Genomic DNA, 18,678 nt, shown 5'->3' on the forward strand with positions numbered 1-18,678 from the left:
CCGCCAAGGGCGTCCCCCCGCAGCCACCCGCCGACGCCGCAAGCTACTACCTGCTGCCGCTCGACGCCTCAGGGATCCCACCCGGCAGCGTTCTGGTCAACCCGCACACAGGTGATTTTTTTTCTTCCCCCACCGGGACGAATATTGATGCGGCGGCGGCGGCGGCTTGTCTGTCAAATCAGCAGTCGGACCAGACCGATGGAAAAAGCAAGCGAACAGATGGGAGGAAGTAAATATGTATCATGGGCCGCCGTGTGCAGTGCTGGCAGACTCGCCTTCAAAGAAAAAAAAAAAAGACGGCCAAGGTCGTCGCTTCCCTCCCTCGCACGCCGTCCTTCGCCGTCGCTGAATTATTTGGCTCACAAATTCACTGTTTTTCTTCATTCATGTGTTTTTTTTTTCTTCGCCGTCGTCTTTCCGGCTTCTCCCCGACAGGCAAGCCTTTCATCCATCCCGACGGCAGCGCCGTCATCTACAACCCGGCCGGCCTCGCCGCCGCCGCCGCCAGGATCCCCCAGCAGGGAAAAATCCCGCCGCAGCCAATCAGCGCCGCGGCTCCGCAGCAAGCGGCCAATCACCTTCACCCGCAGGTCGGTGGACACGGGGCTTCCCTTCTTAGCGTTTTGACTCAAACTGTTGGAACTCGGGGGGGAGTGCAGGGTACCACTAAGCCCCGCCCCCTTTTGGGTCACGTGACATGAGAGCTCGAAGCTTGTGAGGCCTTTTATTCCACGTGCCGATTTATGAGCAGAATTGTAAGCATTGATTCATATAAAAGTCCAAATTTCAAATGCGTGACCAAAAAAAAAAGACATTTCATTAAGAAACGCCACTAAATGTTGAGTATTTCTGTGTTTTTTAATCTTTTTAAATCCAATAAGTTAGTTTTTTTCCCTAGACATGCACTTATTTTGATGAAATAGTTCCAAATACATTAGAATAGACATACTTTATTAATCACAGAGGGAAATTCTTTGTAGTGCTGAAGTAAAAGAATAACGCCGAACAAATCAAAACAAAGGAAAGTTAAATATCAATAAGATATGTGCCGTGCTTAACGGTGACTGATGGTTGAAATTAACCACAAAAAAACACTATTTATAGTTGCGTTTCAGAGAAACTGTCAAAAATGTGTCACGTATGACAGAAAGTCCCTAAATTAAAGTTTTTCTATGACTTATGGGATTAAAAAATAAATGACTAGATATAAAACAAATGAAATGAGCAAATAAATAAAAAGATGAATTAGACAATCACAAAACTCTTTATTCTCAAATCTGATCAGATCGAAGTTCAAGAACGCTCTTATTTTGAAGGATTCCGGCGTTCCCTTATCTCGGAAATCTGTGAAAGTGGGCGGGGCTTAAGCCGGCACTCTCGCCCCCTCCGACCTGCGTCCAGTCTCATCTCTTTGTCCCTCTTTGTCCGTCTCTCTCTCTCTCTCTCTTCCTCTTCAGCAAATCTGTCCTCCCCTCCAGCCGCCCTCCGAGCCTGTCCCGGCGGTGTCCTATCCTGTCCCCCCCTCTCAGTACCTGCCCGTCTGTCCTAACCAACAGTACACTGTGGTACACAACTTTCCTTTTAATCCTCCTCCCCCTCCTCCTCCAACCTGTTTTTCGCCGCTGTCCCTCCCATCCTCCCGTCAGACCTCCATAGCCGGGCGCGTATTAATAGACGTCCAAAACGTTGATGGACGTCTCCAGAAAGGTCTTTTAACTCCGTTCCCCGTGTACGGAGCTCACGCATCCGCTTAACCTCATTTCTGACCTGGTTTTAGCCGAGAGAGACGGCTAATTACGCCGGCGGAAGCGTTTCATTAATATTTAATCCGTCAGCAGATGTTGGCGCTGAATAATCCATGGCGGTAAAACCACAACAAACACAACTGAGCGGTGACCCGGGACCGGAGCGGGTCTCGCTAGGCCCGGGTCAGTCCCTACCCGGCGGGGGGGGGGGTCGAACTCGGATCAGGCGAACGTACGTGAAATAAGACCGCCGTTATCAAATAAAGTAGACCTTCACTCTGGATCGGCTGCAAAATGACCTTTAGCAATGGAGAAATTAAAAAAAGAAAAACACTACTCCGCTATCATAGCTTTGATGCTAATGCTATGTGGCTAACAAAGTAGCGAGCTGGTTTTTTAATTGTTCCTGCTGCTTTTATTTAAACCCGTGTGGTTTGCTAATAATAAAACACTATTTTAGACCAGTTGAGCAGATTTGGGCTCAAAAGTTTCACGTTTCCGGGGCCACGTTTTGAAAACCATGTCTGTTTCCACAGAAACTGCACAAAACGCTGAAAACTACGCATTCTGCGTTTTGTTTTGGTTTTTTTATAAATGTCAACGATGGCAGCACGCGGATGGACCAAGTTGGGATTGTTATTACGGTGACTGTCAAAATAAAGGTACCAAGTCCCAGGATAATTATGGACTGGGAGTTTTCCCCAATGGTTGCGTTTCCCACGGTTTCCACGGTAACCGAGTCGTGGTGTTTTCGAATCGCTGCATTTCACACACACCCCGGTTTCCAGGGAGACGACATCGTCGCGTTTTCCCCAACAGTTGCATTTCGAAAAGTTCCACATTGGGACCAGTTTTCAAAAATTCAACGGACACCCAAAACGCGTACTTTTTTTTTTTTTTTTTTAATTGTCCGCAACAATAAAAATCCGCCAATTGTATAAAATCGTTCTGACTGTGAGACCATTTCTTTGGTATATTTGTCTATTGCTTCGTCGTCGTCATCTTGTGTTTAAACAATGGCCGTCGTGTCCGCAGCCCGACGCCCTCAACGCCCAGTTCGGTCACATGACGCTGGCGCAGCCGCCTCCCAACGACGGCGGCGGCGCGGTGGCTCCCGACGGCCGCCACTACCCCGCCGTGTACCACCACCACCACCACCTCCACCAGCAGCCCTCGCCCGTGGTCCTCCAGGGGGCGCCCTCGCAGCAGGTGGCGGGCTACGTGGTGGCCGGGCCCTCCGGGGGCCACCCGCCCGCCCCCAACCACGCATACCCGGGCTCGGCGGCGGTGGCGGGCACACACCCGGGTTTCCCCGGGCTGAGCCCACCGCTCCTGCAGCAGCACGCCTACATCCAGCAGCCCGTCCAGCAGGTAGAGTCATGTGACCCACTTCCTTTTGTTATTTCTTATCTACGTTTGTCTTCATGCCGTCAGTCCTCCATTCTCGCCTTCTCAGGTGTCTCCGTGTTACTGCTCGTCGGCCCACCACCCGCACTCCTCCGCCCAACAACAACAGCAGCAGCAGCAGCAGCAGCACTACTACCGGCCCCCCATCAGCATGCTGCCCTACAACTGCCCTCAGAGCCAAAACCTGCCCCAGCAACAAGGTAGCGCCCACACGTTTCCACCCTCCGCTCCCTCTTTCAACCTCACTTTCCTCTGGGACGAGTTGTTGAATAGTTCTGACGCGCCCCCTCTTCTACCCCGCTTCCTCAGCAGGTACAATCCACTAACACAGATCTATAGAGCGGCGTGTCATCGGCATAGTGGCGTTAGAGGTTCTAAAGCTCTTTTTCTTTTTTCTAATGACTAAGATCCACAGTCTTCCGCGGCCTTGTCGTTTCTTCACACCGCGACAGTCCGTTAACTCCCCGCGCCGTCCGGCGAAGGACAAATACTCCCTTCCTCCCTCCTCGCCGTTTTCTGTTTTGTTTTGTTTGTTTCTTTCAAAGTTCAGACGTCTCCCCTGGAGTCATCCGCAAGATTATTCCGCTTCTTTTTGTCTCTCTCTCTCTCTCTCTTTCGCACCGCAGGAGTTGAGATTGTTAGCTTCGGCTCGGTCTCTCCCTCGCAGCGTGCACACGCTGCTTAACGGAATGTAACACCGGTACCATCACACACACACACACACACACACACGCACGTTTCTGTAAGTGGCTGCGGCACTATTCTGTCATCTGTCGAGCTGCAAATGTGGCTTCCCTGCTGGGGAACCGAGGGAATAGACAGCGGACAAATGAAGCTGACCTACAAAGGCAAAGGGACGGCAATTATTTCTCGAGGGGGGGGTCGGTGGGGGTCGGTGGGGGGGGATTATTCCGACGAATCATTTTTCTTTTTTCTTTTTACTTCTTCCTCTCCTGTGTCCGCATTAATTAAAGAAACGCACACATACGAGCATGGAAAGGTGGAAACGCTGCGGCGTGGGCTGCACACATAATAAATAAGTTATCAGGGGAAAGTGATGGCCCAACCTGTGTGTGTGTGTGTGTGTGTGTGTGTGTGTGTGGGTGTGTGTGGGTGTGGGTGTGGGTGTGGGTGTGTGTGTGTGTGTGTGTGTGTGTGTTTCCACCGCCTTGCATCACCACCGGGCTGCAGCTTCAGTCACGGTCATCCATTCTGCCACTGTAACACACGGGGGGGGGAAATGGTGTCTGAAAAGATGCACCTTCTCTCCTCTCCCCTCAGAGGCGACGCTTATTAAAAGGTACATCACCCCCCCCCCCCCCCAAAAAAAAATAAAAGGGGGGACGTCGGTATCGTTTCCCCACTAAATGTAATTTCAATCACACCCGCGATTGAAGACGTTGCGTCACGTCGGGGCAATTCTGGCCTGAATGGGTTAAAATGAAACGGTGGGAAATGAGAAAATGGAGAAATGCTGGGTTTGGGGATTGAAGTTTCTCCTCAAGCGTCTCAAACTTTTTTTTTTTTTTTTTTTTGCGTATAATCTCAAATCCACAACTTAAAAAAAACATTTGCAGAAGCTGCTGGAAAAATGTGTTCTTGTACCAGATTTAATCGGATTTCTGGTCGGTCCTCTTTTTTATTTATTTTTTTATTTTTAAAAGTCGCACCTCACGGATCCCGTTTTTAAATCCCCACCCCGAACGGGAGGCGGAAGCGGCGGCTGAGCTCCGGGAGGCGGGATGCGGGGCCGGGACGCTGTCTGAGAGGCCTCTACGAATCTCACAGTGAACCGGTCTCTTTTTCAGCCCCTCACTCTCTCCGATCGGGAATAAAAAGTGTGTGTGTGTGTGTGTGTGTGTGTGTGTGTGTGTGTGTGTGTGTGTGTGAGAGAGAGAGAGTGGTCATTTCATGCTCGGTTTGTAAGCGATAAAAATAGCCGCCGAGCGCTTTCATTGTCTCGTCGTACTTTTCCCTCCCGGGGGCGGCGGACTGTAAAGACACCTTGACAAAAAGGACGTCCTCTCCTCGTATTCCCGTCCGTCTCTTGTCACCTTGACAACGGTTTCGCCTTTTTAACAAGCGCCGCGAGGAACGAGGCGCCCAGGCAACAAATCTAAACGTACCCACGTTCTCGTTTAATCCCGCAACCCTACTAACGGCTCCTCCCGACCGGCGCCCCACTCCGGTCACGCCCCCCCCTCCCCTGTGCCTCTTGTCGTTTCCACCCCCCCCAAGTGCACCAAGCCGTGATGCCAAACCCAGCGTCCAGCTACCAGGCCGTCGTGGGCGTGCAGCCGGCGCCCGGCCTCGCCCTCGCTGGCAACCAGCAAAGCAATATGGGCAACCAGATGCAAGGCGTGATGGTCCAATACCCTCCCATGCAGTCGTATCAGGTACTTTTCTCGCCAACCGGTGGGGGGGGGGGGAGGGGCGTGTAAATTCTACCACGGTTTTAATTATTATTATTGTTATTGTTATTATTGTTATTACGATCTCTACAGCAGGTCTCCGTTCCTCAGCAGACGTACCAACAGCCCGTCTTCGTGTCCTGCCAGCCGGGACAGGGCGCCGTGGCCGTCACCGGCATGCAGCCCTGCTACAGCCTCCTCCCCCCGAACCAGCACGCCACCATGAGGTACCGCCATATCGTCCAAATTTTTAAAAAATTTAAAAAAAGCAAATCTACATTTCAGCGATGGAGAAACGTGCCGCAACACAGTTAAACGTGCAGAATTTGACTCAAAAGTGCCAAATAAATGCAAAATTCCTGTAGAAAACCAGCTTAATGTGGTGATTAACCATAAACTCAACCATGAGATCGCGTTTTATTTCCAAGCCGATAAACTGGTGCTACGACAACCTTTAAATTTAAAGCCAAACGTGATGACAAACGTAAGTATTTCTGCAAAAACCAAACATTTACCACCAAAAATGCCAATTTTAGAGATCAATTTTTGTAAAACCCCGGCGGTCTGGCGGCCATATTGGATTCTCTTCCGAACCGTTTTTGGCTTCATCTTTGCCTCCCCCGCTTCGGATGATGCCGATTTTCTCCATCCTGGGCTAGTAAACGAGATTCTTCACCCCCTCGCCGTCGCCGATCGACGGATCGAGTCCAGAGAAACGGCGAAAAACCTGTAATTAGTTTCCTACCTCTGGGCGTAGCGGGAACAATGCGGCGACGCGACTCTGCTGGGGTAGAGGTCACTCTCTTTGTCCCGGCTGTTGAAAACAACCCCAAAAAAAGAAAACGAAAGAATCGGGCTGCTTTAGTAGGCCAGTCGACATGATTTATGCAGCAGCGGCTCACTCTTCTCCCACGAGGCCCGGCTGTCCACCTGCAAGCCTCCGCTTTATTTTGAAAAAAAAAAAAAAAATTTCATCTCTCGCCAGCTGGAGACGCGTCTCCTCGGGCGGGTTGCTTTACCGAGCCGAGCGGCTCCCATCCAGACGGAACCCCCCCCCGAGTTTAAATCTCACATCTAATACCTCCGGCCGCGGCGCCAACATCCGCTCGCCACGTTTAGATCTTCTTCAGGTGTCGGGGAAGGGAAAAAAAAAAAAAGGAATCTTGTGAAGGCACTAATGAGAATTTTCTCTCCAGCAAAGCGACTGCTGCATGAGATCTTTCTGGACATGTGACGCTCGCAGCTTGAATTATTCCACATGGCGATTATATATAAATACAGAAATCCACTGACGTCTTGTTGCTTTAATGAATGGATGAATAATTCACTTTAATAGTCCCACGTGGACGTCTCGGAGCCGTAAAACTCAACTCGGGATTATTCAGATTATCCCACAATTTGAATTTAAGTTTAAGAGTCACGATTTGTAGCTAATTTAAATTTAAAGCCATATATTGACATGAATTCCTAACATCCTACAGAAATCTATTCGTAAAAACCCAAATTGAACAATTTAAATCCAAATATTGACATAAATGATTAATCTCTTGATGATTCTCGATGAATCCGAAAAAATCAGTTGGATTCGACATTTTCCGACAATGATCCTGCAGAAATCCACGCAAAAAGACTCAAATTTAATGTTTTTAAAACCGTGAATCTGTTGAAATCAAACTTTTCTGATGAAACTCATCATGAAATATTACTTTCATGAGTAAATTCTGCAGAAATCCCTTAAAAAAAAAAGCTCAAATTGAACATTTATAATACACATATTGACCGGAATTCAAAATGTGCTGCAGGAATCTGCTGGGAAATGTGACTTTCAGTTTCAAAAAGGCTCACATAGAACGTTTTAAATGCCTATATTAACATAAATATCCTGCAAAAACGAATGAGTCCTGCAGACATCCATTAAAAAGGGCTCAAATTGAACATTTTAAATCCACATATTGACCGGAATTCAAAATGTGCTGCAAGAATCTGCTGAGAAATGTGATACAATATGAGTTAATTGACATAAACTCATAAAATCCCACATAAATCTTGCACTCAATTTGGTGAATCCGGCAGAAATCCATTCAAAAAGGTTCAAGCTGAGCATTTTAAAACCAAATATTGTGGCAGAAATTCCTAAAATCGAGGAATCCTGCAGAAATCTGTTTAAAAAAAAAAAAGACTCAAATTGTACATTTTAAATCAAAAATATTGACTTTAAACTCATTCATACCGCACGAATTTACTGAAATCAACATTTTCCGACGGAAAAAAAAGCCACTTTCAGGAGCGTCGGGGGGGGGGGGGGGATAAATCCTTCCGAGTCTGGGGTTTGTTTAAAAAAAAAACAAAAAAAAAAAACTATTTTATAAAAAGATAAAAACCCTGCATTTACCCGACGGCGTTTGCTTGGCAGCTCCACGGTGAGCTTCCTGCCCGCCCCGATGATGGAGCAGCTCCAGTTTCCTCAGACCTCGTCGCCCTGCGTCTCCCAGCAGCACCCGGGCCAGCAGTACACAGGTACCACCCCCCCCCCTCCCTCCCTCCCCCCTCCACCCGCCCACACTTCCCCGCCGCCGGCGCTCTTGACAGTCTTTGTTTTTCGCCCATTTCCCAGTGTCAATAACGGATCCCTCCGCCCCGCGCTCCGTAATGAAATAATCTTCCCCGAGTTTACTTTGCTGCCGCACGAGCATCAGACGCATGATTAGATTTTCTCTGCGGGGGAGGGGGGGCAGGGGAGGGGGCGGGGCGAGTCTCTGGAGTTTCGGTTAAGTGAAAGTGATTTTTGCATGCCCGCGCCTCTTCCTGCAGAGATTAAACGGGCCGATTTAAGCGGGGTTTTTTTTTTTTGTTTTGTTTTTTTAAACGACGTGGCGGTGGTCAGGAAACTCGTCTTATTTCCCACTTGTTCCGCGCTTAAAAAGATTCCTTTAATATAGCCTGTTACACAAACCGTCACCGCTGCACAATTCAGCGGTCGATGAGAGCTAAATGTTGTCTTTCATTATCTTGAGGAGTCGAGCAGGAATCCACCGTAAAATGCTTAAAAAAAAAAAAAAAAATCCTTGTATTTTCTTGCTTAAATTCGCATTTAAATCCGTTTTAAATTTTTTAAAGAGGAAAAAAACCAACAAAACAATGGTTTATTTTCCAGTTTGTTCTCACTAGCGACCTTTATTATTCATGCGTGAGCCGTCTTCCCGCCGCTAATGAGGTCAGGTGAAGGTCGCGCGGCCGGTAAACAGTTTTTAATTGGCCGGCGGCCGCCCAGGATCCCGCAGATTAAAGTCCCGCCGCATGCCGTCGTCCTCGCTCCGCCGTCTCATAAATAACGCTTGCGTTGCGATTTCCACCTGGCGACGGCAGGAAATTAATTGGCGGGGATTGTTTTGTGTTGATGGAGTTGATGTGCCAGAGGCTGGTTGGTTGGCTGGTTGGCTGGTTGGCTGGTTGGTTGGTTGGTTGGTTGTTTGGTTGGTTGGCTGGTCGGTTGGAGGATTTCAGGTCTTGTTTTATCCTGGTTTGGTGGAACCAGGATAAAACTCCCAGGGTGCGTCGGAGAGATGGTGGTGTGGTCAAGACCACAGAACCTCCGTCAAGACCCAAAGCAAGACCAAGATTTTAAGAGTCCAGGACCAAGATTGTAAGGGACCAAGACCAAGATTGTAAGGGACCAAGACCAAGATTGTAAGGGACCAAGACCAAGATTGTAAGGGACCAAGACCAAGATTGTAAGGGACCAAGACCAAGATTGTAAGGGACCAAGACCAAGAGTTTAAGGGTCCAAGATCAAGACTTTTAAGGGTCCAGGACCAAGACTTTAAAAGTCCAGGACTAAGACTTCAAGAGTCTCGGACCAAGACAAGACCAAGACTTCAAGACTCTAGGACCAAGACAAGACCAAGAGTCCAGGACCAAGACTTTAAGAGTTCAGGACCAAGACTTTAAAGCGCCGACACTTTACAGTCTTAGAAATGCTTCGACACTCAGTCACTGATCTGGTCGGTTCACATTTCGACTGAGATTGAGAAAGAGCAGCATGACGTCGTCGTCATATTGTTACATCTTATTGCTATGAAGCCATTTGTGAGCTTAATTCTGGCTCAACAGCTTGTTTAACCCTCATTTCCCACCGTCATTCCCACATCATCTGCTCTTGTGTTGTTTTGTGCGTCTTGGCGCAGGGCTGCTCACCCCGGGCGGCGGCGGCGGCATGGTGATGCTGCAGATGACGGCGGCGTCCTGCCAGCAGCCCCGCGCCCCCTCCCCCTGCCAGCGGAAGCAGCCGGGCCACAAACACCCGGGACCCGAGCACCAGCGCGGACCCCGCCGGCCCCTGGAGCTCCCCCCGCCCGCCGACGCCACCCAGGTACAAGCGGAGACAACCGCCGAGTCGGCTCGGGACGACTCGCCCGGCAATTTGGAATCGATTGGCGAATTTGTTTCCGCCGCTTGTTCCCGGCGCGGCGCGTGTCGGGAAGTTCAAGGCGCTCGACAAGAAAGCAATCCGAAAGGCAATTTAGCCGGCTTGTCTGGGTCTGACGGCGGCGTGGAGGAGTGTCGCCCCGAGCGACACTCCCGCCGTTCGCAGGCAGGTTAAATGTCGGAGTAAATAGGCTCGGCGGGGGGGAGGGGAGGGGAGGAAGGGGGGGTAAAACCTGCAAACGAGGAGAAAATAGTCCTCTGCATTAGGGCGTAATGGTACATTAGTGGGACTAATGTGGATGGAATGGTACATTAAAGCGGCACAAAGAGTCGTCTTGTTCTTGTTTGTTTGTTGAATGAAAGTGTTTGTGTGTTGTCGTCTCCCTCCCCCTTCCCCCTTCCCCCCTCCCCCGCCGGCGTCTTGTGTGTAGAGCAGCCTGCCCACGTCTCCGGCGCTCACCCCCTCCCCCGGCCAGCCGCCCGGCGTCAAGGGCCTCCCGGCAGGCATCTCGGCCATCCCTGTTATGGCCCAGCACCACCCCCACCCCCACCACCACCACCACCACCACCCGCCTCCACTCCCTACATTCTGCCACAGTGGACAAGGTCAGTTCAGGTGTCGGAACCTCCTCCTCCACCCCCCACCCCGTACACTCGTCGACTAACCCTCCGTCCCGTTGCCGTTCAGGTGAGGCGCACTACTCTCTACTGGGCCAGCCGCTGCAGTTCAAACCCTCCATCAGACCGCCCCTGATCCACGCCGCACACGTGGTGGCCAAACACCAGGTAGCACTCACACACACACACACACACACACACACACACACACACACACACCTGGTCACGTGACGATTTCCACGGGTCGGAAGTCGTCAGAACTTTGCGTTGACGCTCCCGACTTCGTGGAAACGGATGAAATGCAACGTTTTTGTTGGGGGGGGGGGGGGGGCTGGATCTCCGTGGAAACGGAGAGAACGATTAGGGGTGGGAACTCAACTTTTTTGAAAAATGCTCTGCATCCGCGGACGTTGGAGAAAATGCGACTGTTTGCGTGGAACTTTGTGAGAGAGGTCCCGTCTCCGTGGAAGCGGAGAAAGCGGGACTTTTTTGACAACGCTCCATGGAAATGGTGGGGTGAGGTGGGGTGGGGGTGGGGGGGGGCACAACTTGTTGAAACGGGAAGAAAATGCACGTTTTTGAAAAGTGCTCGGTCTCCCAACCGGACCTGGCGAACGATACAAACGTTCCGTCACTTCCGGAGCGAAAAGGGCCTCGTTTTCAGAAAGTCGCCGTGTGAATGCCAAAGTTTCCTGAAACTTTTCCCCCTTGAAACATCATGTGAACGGGCCGGCCTCCTCACCGCTGCCCCTCCTCTGTGTCCTTCAGGGCGCTCTGGGGGTTTGGCGTCACGGGAAGAAGGCCGGCAGGAAGCCCCTGTCTTCAGATCTCAGCGTAGGTGAAGCGGCGTCAAACGCCCGTCTTTGATCTCATTTCATCCAGAATCCATCACAGAGGCTAATTTAGCGGATTAAGCTAAGCAACGTCACCCAGTTGTTGTTGTTGTTGTTGTTGGTTTTTCCTCCTCTCATTGTGTCAGAATCTGCTTGCTGTGGGGGGGAGGAGAGGAAAAAAAAAAAATCTTCTTTGTGACTATAAGCAGAATAAATTACAGACGGGGCAGAATCCACACCTGGTGGTGGAACCTGCCTCCCACGCACTATTTGACAGAAATGTGCTGATTATTTCCCAAAAGTGGCGCCAGCGTGGTATTTATTTATTATTAGCTATTTTTTTTTTGTGCATTATTCAGGTGATTTTTGTCAAAGAAAGACAGATTTCAAGCCTCCCGACGGTCCGAGTTCTCCTCAGCGGTTGTTTGATTCAGCGGTATTTACACCCGTGTGTGTGTGTGTGTGTGTGTGTGTGTGTGTGTGTGTGTGTGTGTGTGTGTGTGTGTGTGTGTGTGTGTGTGTGTGTGTGTGTGTGTGTGTGTGTGTGTGTGTGTGTGTGTGTGTGTGTGTGTGTGTGTGTGTGTGTGTGTGTGTGTGTGTGTGTGTGTGTGTGTGTGTGTGTGTGTGTGTGTGTAGTGAGCATTCGCATCCAGGATACATCCGGAGGGGATGGGATGGAATCCAGCAGACACGCTCCCAGCGGAGAGCCGGCCCGCCTTCATCTCGCTCTGGACCGCCTCCATATCCCGGACTAGCGGCGGACTCGCAGTGGGGGGGGGCGCCGGCGGCTGGAGTGGAGGCCTCACCAACGCACCTGCCTCTGCTGCCTCAGTCTGGACTCGCAGACTCTCTCCACATCCACCATTTTTTGTTTGTTTGTTTTTTTTTTTTTTAAAGAATGAATGTTTTCTCTCTCTCTTTTTTTTATTTTATTATTTTGGTTTCCTCTGGCCAACAGGTTCAACAGAGTGGAAACCGAGCACCAAATACCAGTTTGCTGCTGAGCTCGACTCCCACTTTGGGTTTTTTTGTTTTGTTTTGTTTGTTTGTTTGTTTGTTTTTAAATAGTTTGCTGTTCTGAAGTGTTTGGAGAGTTTGTTTCTCATCGGAGCGTGCTCATCAAGCAGAACACACGACCTTAGAGGAAGGATTTCTAACGGAGTGTTTTAAGTTCTATTTGACGGATGAACCTGCGCAATGAGAGTTGTACTACCTGAATTATTTAAGAAGAAAAAAAATCACCGTTAAACACAGTGAATGTTGCATTTGCACTGAAGTGATTATGTTTGATCGGTATGGAGATGGCCTGGGTTTTTTTTTCTTTTTTGTTTGTTTGTTTGTTTTTTTAATCAACCTTTCTCCTCCTCCCTGTAATACCCCTGTTTGTTGCACTCGGCCAGGCCGCTTTGTTTTATATCTTAAATTAAAAAAAAAAAAGATGTTTATATGCACAAGAACGACGTTGTCTTTATTTGGTCTTGTCATTTAGGTGTGCTTGTGCCTCGCTTCCTCTCGGGTAGTGAAACACTGACACCTGGCGGTCGCCCTCTGCCACTGCAGTGGCTTTATAAACCATCGTGGTGAAACATTGACACCTAGCGGTGCGTCCGCGCCACTGCAGGGTTTATAAACGAGCTCCTGTCTGAAGTGAAAGCGAAAGTTCAAGCTGGTAACCGAGTGACGGCGTTGTGTACGGACGCCAGTCCGCGCGCTCGCTCCGTCCGCCATTTCCCGCCGCTTGCGTTTTTTGAAATCCCTCCGCCATGGACCGAGCCCGGACGGTCGTCGTGTCCGGCGTCCCCGGCCACGTTTTGCCCCCCAGCAGGACCGCGGACAAGTTGACGATCCACTTCCAGAGCCGCCGGACGAGCCACGGAGGAGACGTGTCCGAGGTCACGTACCCCACCTCCATGGCGGGGGTCGCCTTCGTCACGTTCGACCACCCTGAAGGTAAAAAAAAACACGCTGGGGTTTTCTTTGTTTTTGTTTTTCTCCGACGCGCCAGACTCCGTTCAAAATCCGCCGGATTTAACTTGGAAATCGTGATTCCGACCTCCATTTAGTACTTTGCGGCGTTACAAACGTTACAGCTCATCTGAGTAACGAACAAATAAGTTTTCGGTCATTCTTAAAACTTTGTGTGACGTTGGTAACTTTTATTTTAGAGGCCCCTGTTCAAGCCATGTTTTTAGACTTATTAAAAAAGACTTGATCTTCATAAATGTGAGGCAATTATGCTCCTTCACAATCATTAAAAAGTATACATTCATTATGTATTTCATAAAACCTCAACGGTCTTGACAGTATTGGTGATGTCAGTTAGTTCCGCCCATTACTATTGCTGCTATGTTATGTATTATAGTTTTATATATTCCTTTGCAACGTTTGATTGAGCATTTAGCATTTTAAGTCCAAAATTACTTTTCATTACCAGAGAGAATGACGTTTCATGCCTTTACTGATTGTTGAACGTGATGTAACCTTAAATCTTATTTCAGAAACCTCGGGTCACATGGTCCAAAGATTGTACAATTTACTAATTTGAATGATCTGTCATGATCCCCAATGTGGCAACTCCTGCATCAATCACGTTTTTAAAACGTGTTGCCTCCTGTGAATGCAGCGATCATACACAAGCGACACAAACTAAAGCCACCCACGTCCTGTTTTACACTGATCGGTTGCCATGGGAACCACTCACACCTCATGCTGTGTCGAGAGGGTGAAGTATATGAGGCAGTTATTTACATGGAAGTGCTGCTTGGAAGAATTCCCAGTTGATGAGGGAACGTCGTAACGAGTGAAGTCATGAGACGTTGCCAGATGGCCGGTTCAGAAAAAACGAAGCAAAACTGTGGACTTGTTGACAGATGCGGCGAAGGTGGTGAAAAAGAAGCGACAGATCTTGACCGACGGCGTGTTTCCTAAAGGCTGCCTTCTCACCGTGTTTCCGTTTAGCAGCGACGTAAGTAACGCCGGAACGGAACCGTTTGGGTTCCCTGTGGCAGTAACGAGTCGAAACGTCTTCTTGTCCCCCAGGTGTTCCTCTACGTCTCCACGGCCACGGTCGACCTCTCGTCGATCGAAGGCGATCAGTCGTCGCTGATCGAGAGCTTGCGCTCTGCTCACAGATCGCTGCGGTTCCGACCTTTGCCCCAACGGCAGGCGGCTGAGATCGAGGGACCCTTCGCCGCCATCCGGGCCCTCAGGACTGATCTCCTCCGCAAGATCACGGGCCTTGAACCCGACTCAAATCCAAAGGGAGCCGCTCATCCGGAGGCCTCGGTAAGCTTAGCCGCTTCTGAAGCCAAGGAACCGACGGCCTCCGGCGGCTTATCGGGACGTCCACAAAGGACGGGGGAGGCGAGTGGAGCCCAAAGCCTGCTGCCAAAATGGAAAACTCCAAAAGATTGCTTGACGCAAACGGCTTCAGGTGGGGATTTGCCCGTGAGCTTTTGGAAGAGCGATACCGAGGACGGGCTCAAGACGTTGGCCAAGTACAGAACGAGCTCACTTCGCAGACAAGTCGTTGGGGAGGAAAGCGATCCACGATTCCTTCCTCCCATGTCTGACCTGAAGTCGTTCCCTGCCGAGGATGTGAAGCGGCAAAAAGACCCGATTCGACCCGAGAACTATCCCGCCGCCAAGCACATGAAGGGTCTGAGCAGATCTGAGGTTCCGCGTGTAAAGGGTTCGACGGGTTCCGACGGCGAAGGTACTAAATGGAGCTCCTCTCGGGAGGGTCGTCGGGACGTTTGTCTCGACTCGTACACGTTCCGGTACGTGGAGAAATTCTACAAGACGGAGCTGGAAGCGTGTCTGAGCGGCGTCACCGCCGGCGTCAAGCACTTGGAAGAACCCAACCTCTTGAAGGTTTCGCTGACGGCGGCGCCGAACTCCCCCGGAGGCCCCGGCCCGGACGAGGCCTCCGAAAAACTTGAGAAGTTGATGTCGTATTGGCAGTCGAAGTTGAGCATTTACCAGGCGGATTTCAACGAGACGGGGCGGAATGGCGAGGACAAGCTGGCAAAGATCTGCAAGGACGTCGGCGCCACTTTTGCCTCCGTTCTCTACGTTGTCGAGAATCGTTGCGTGAAAGTCGTCGGCCTGCCGCTGATCAGCCGCGTGGCCTACGAGGAGATAAAGTACAGGGTTGCCCGTCTTTGAAGGTGCAGGTTTTGTCTGCGGCCACAAGGTGGAGCTCTTGTACCTGCTGTGAAACCCACAGGTTGAGTCACATTCCCATCATTTCATTCCTGTTCATTTAAAATCTCATCTAAAAAACGAGATGTACGTCTTGTTTCACATTAAAAGAGTTTTTGTTTTTAATCTCCATGTTTGTGCTGAAGCCTCTCTTTTGTAGACGCACGGGTTAATGAGGAGGCCTTTATACGCAGCGGGGACGACTTTTAATTAACCTTCCCGCGTCTTAATTAGAAAAAGATCGGCTTCTAATTAAAAACAAGCAAAAGCCTGTGTCATGACGCGCATTCATAAGCATCGATTGCGTCTTAACCTTCATGTCGGGGTCTTGAAAACCTCAAATGACATCTACAGAGGTACGGAGACACATCTGGAGCTAAAAAAGACCCCAAAAAAATTCAACTCCAGAAGCTCAAAGAGAACCATTAAGTGAAATATGAATAAATAATCAAAGAGCCGCCAAAAAATGCCCAGAAAAATTTAATACGCATACAAAATGAACACCAAAGTAGATTAAAAGATGATCAAATACAACTTTACATAAAACTAACACAAATGAATGCGACGCCATTGTTCATGTTACTAAAATAACAAAGGAATTCAAGAAAAACCCAAATGGAAGCAAAATAATAAACACAAATTAACCATAACATGAAGTAAAACGACACATTAGGAGCTTTAAAGAGATTTAAAAACACAATAGATAACATTTTCTTCAACCTTTTGGGGAAACGACACAAAATGGGCATAAAAACAAAAAGACTGGACGCCGGTGCACAGATGCACAAACACCAGTTAAAGCTAAATTTATACAATATAGAAAACCAGAACTTGGCATCAAACTCAAGTCGACTGAGACACATTGATGGCAGAAAGAATTAAAGAGGTAAAACAAAACGGAATCCGGTGCGTGGAAACATGGTGTGAGGAGCACGTCGTCCAGCAGGGGGCGGCGTCGCGCTTCCCCCCCCCCCCCCCCCCCCCCCCCAACTTCTCCTCCTGGAACCTGGTTTAAAAATAGGATCGACAGCGATTATGGAGGCTGGCTTTGGCGGGCGGGGTGCAGATTGGCAGACAAATGATGTCAGTTGGACGTCCCATTATGCACACACACACACGAACACACACACACACGGAGTGTGTTACACCTTTTCCAAGAGAATCACTGATGGGGACGCGTGATGTGCGAGGAGGCTGCTTGGTGAGGATTATTCATAAGAGCTCGTCTCCGCAGCCTCTGTAATTGATTCATTACGTTAAAAAAAAAAAGAAAAGGAAAAAACAAGCCAGTGTAAACGAACACACACAAACACAGACGATCGCTCATCTCCCAGACTCCTGTTTCCATAGGAACGCGGAGGTGGAGGAGGCCGCCACCGCACTCTGCTATAAAGGGGGGGGGGGGGGGGATACAATGGGAACATCCAGGAGGACGGAGGAATCACAGGCGAGCTGATTTAGCCATTATCCGCCCGCCGGGGGTCAACGGCCCTCCGTCAGCCCCGCCCAGCAATCCTCGCTCCCCATCATGCACGGCGGTTGTAATTAGGTGAAGGCGTCTACGCATATATTAGTCGAGTGTGACTTTCATGATGGAGGTCAAAAAAACGGCAGCAAAATTACAAAAAAAAAAAAAAAAAAAGGACGAGTGTCTTTCTCAAGGACGTTCCCGCCGGGGGACCGCCGCCACGTTTGTAATTGGATGACGGGGTGGACTCCGGGGCCTCTGCTCCGGGTTCCGGGAAGGTAAACCGATAGATTAACAAAGCACAAAGCGGGAGAGAGGAACTCGGCACGGCGTTCCTGCAAATAGACCCAAAATGGCCACCAGAAGACACGCAATGGCTACAAATGGCGATACATGACTGAAAACTCGCACAAGTGATCCACTCTAGTACACAACAAAGTCCTTTCATGGACAAAACTAAGAGTATCCAAAAATACAAGAACAATGACAGTGACATAATAGTGCAAATAGACCCTATATATATATATATAAAACACGGACACACGAACGGACATTTGAAGCTGGTGTGTGTGTGTGTAATTGTGTGGAGAGACAGGAGAGGGAGAGAGAGTGGAAAGAGAGCAGCGAGTGAGAGAGCGGAGATATAGAGAGTGGAGAGAGCGAACAGAGACAGAGAGAGATAGAGCAAAGACAGACAGAGCGTAGAGAGAGTAGAGACAGAGAGAGAGAGCATAGACAAAGAGAGAGCAGAGAGAGAGAGCAGAGACAGAGAGAGATATAGCATAGAGACAGAGACATAGAGCATAGAGAGAGATAGAGCATAGAGAGAGAGAGCAGATACAGAGAGAGATAGAGCATAGAGAGAGAGCAGAGTCAGTGAGAGAGAGAGCAGAGACAGAGAGAGATAAGGCAGCTAGAGGGAGAGAGCAGAGAGAGCGAGGCCGGCTGTTCAGAGAGAGGAGTGAGAGCCATGATCCACCAAGTTCTGAGAGGCAGCAGAGAGAGAGAAGAGAGAGACCAACGAAGACAGAGTTTCAAAAACTGTGCTTGAGAAGCTAAAATAAAGCTTTTACTTCTCAAAAATTCATGATTTCTTCTCTTGATCAGTGGAAATGTGGTTTAAAGGAACATTTTGTGTTTGGTAAAGTGAGCTGGTGTTTCTGACTGGGACCTTCTGGTCCAGCGCCCAGGATCAGTTTTATTATCGTCCCGCCAGCAGCACTGGTCAGTAGAGGACGCTGAGTCTCTGTTGTTATATGTAGATATATGTAGATAGATAGAAAGATAGATACTGTCACCTCCAATTCACCATCTGAAAGGAGACATTTGACTTACTGTACTGATGTGTTGTTTGAAAATAGACCTGGTGTGTGTGTGTGTGTGTGTGTGTGTGTGTGTGTGTGTGTGTGTGTGTGTGTGTGTGTGTGTGTGTGTGTGTGTGTGTGTGTGTGTGTGTGTGTCTCTTAGTGTGTGGGTCATAGTGTGCGTCTTCATGCGTGTGTGTGTCTTCATGTGTGTGTGTCTCTTAGTGCGTGTCTTCATGTGTGTGTGTGTGTCTCTTAGTGCGT

At 49.3% G+C, this 18,678-nt stretch overlaps 1 protein-coding gene across 1 annotated transcript in view; it reads left to right on the forward strand.

The window, feature by feature from the left end:
• r3hdm1 (R3H domain containing 1) overlaps nt 1-12,854 on the forward strand; it is a 22,121-nt gene extending 9,267 nt beyond the window's left edge. The window contains 13 exon segments of the mRNA XM_080519963.1: nt 1-111; nt 436-590; nt 1,458-1,565; nt 2,781-3,116; nt 3,202-3,352; nt 5,391-5,548; nt 5,657-5,790; nt 7,977-8,080; nt 9,748-9,932; nt 10,420-10,594; nt 10,677-10,774; nt 11,375-11,440; nt 12,076-12,854. The exon segment at nt 1-111 is cut by the window's left edge and continues 150 nt beyond it. Coding sequence (XP_080376089.1) covers nt 1-111; nt 436-590; nt 1,458-1,565; nt 2,781-3,116; nt 3,202-3,352; nt 5,391-5,548; nt 5,657-5,790; nt 7,977-8,080; nt 9,748-9,932; nt 10,420-10,594; nt 10,677-10,774; nt 11,375-11,440; nt 12,076-12,078 — 1,784 coding nt within the window. The 3' untranslated portion in view covers nt 12,079-12,854.
• The last annotated feature ends 5,824 nt before the right edge of the window (nt 12,855-18,678 follow it).

The sequence above is a fragment of the Blennius ocellaris genome (assembly GCF_963422515.1).
Source record: "Blennius ocellaris genome assembly, chromosome: 24".
NCBI classification, from domain to species: Eukaryota; Metazoa; Chordata; class Actinopteri; order Blenniiformes; family Blenniidae; genus Blennius; species Blennius ocellaris.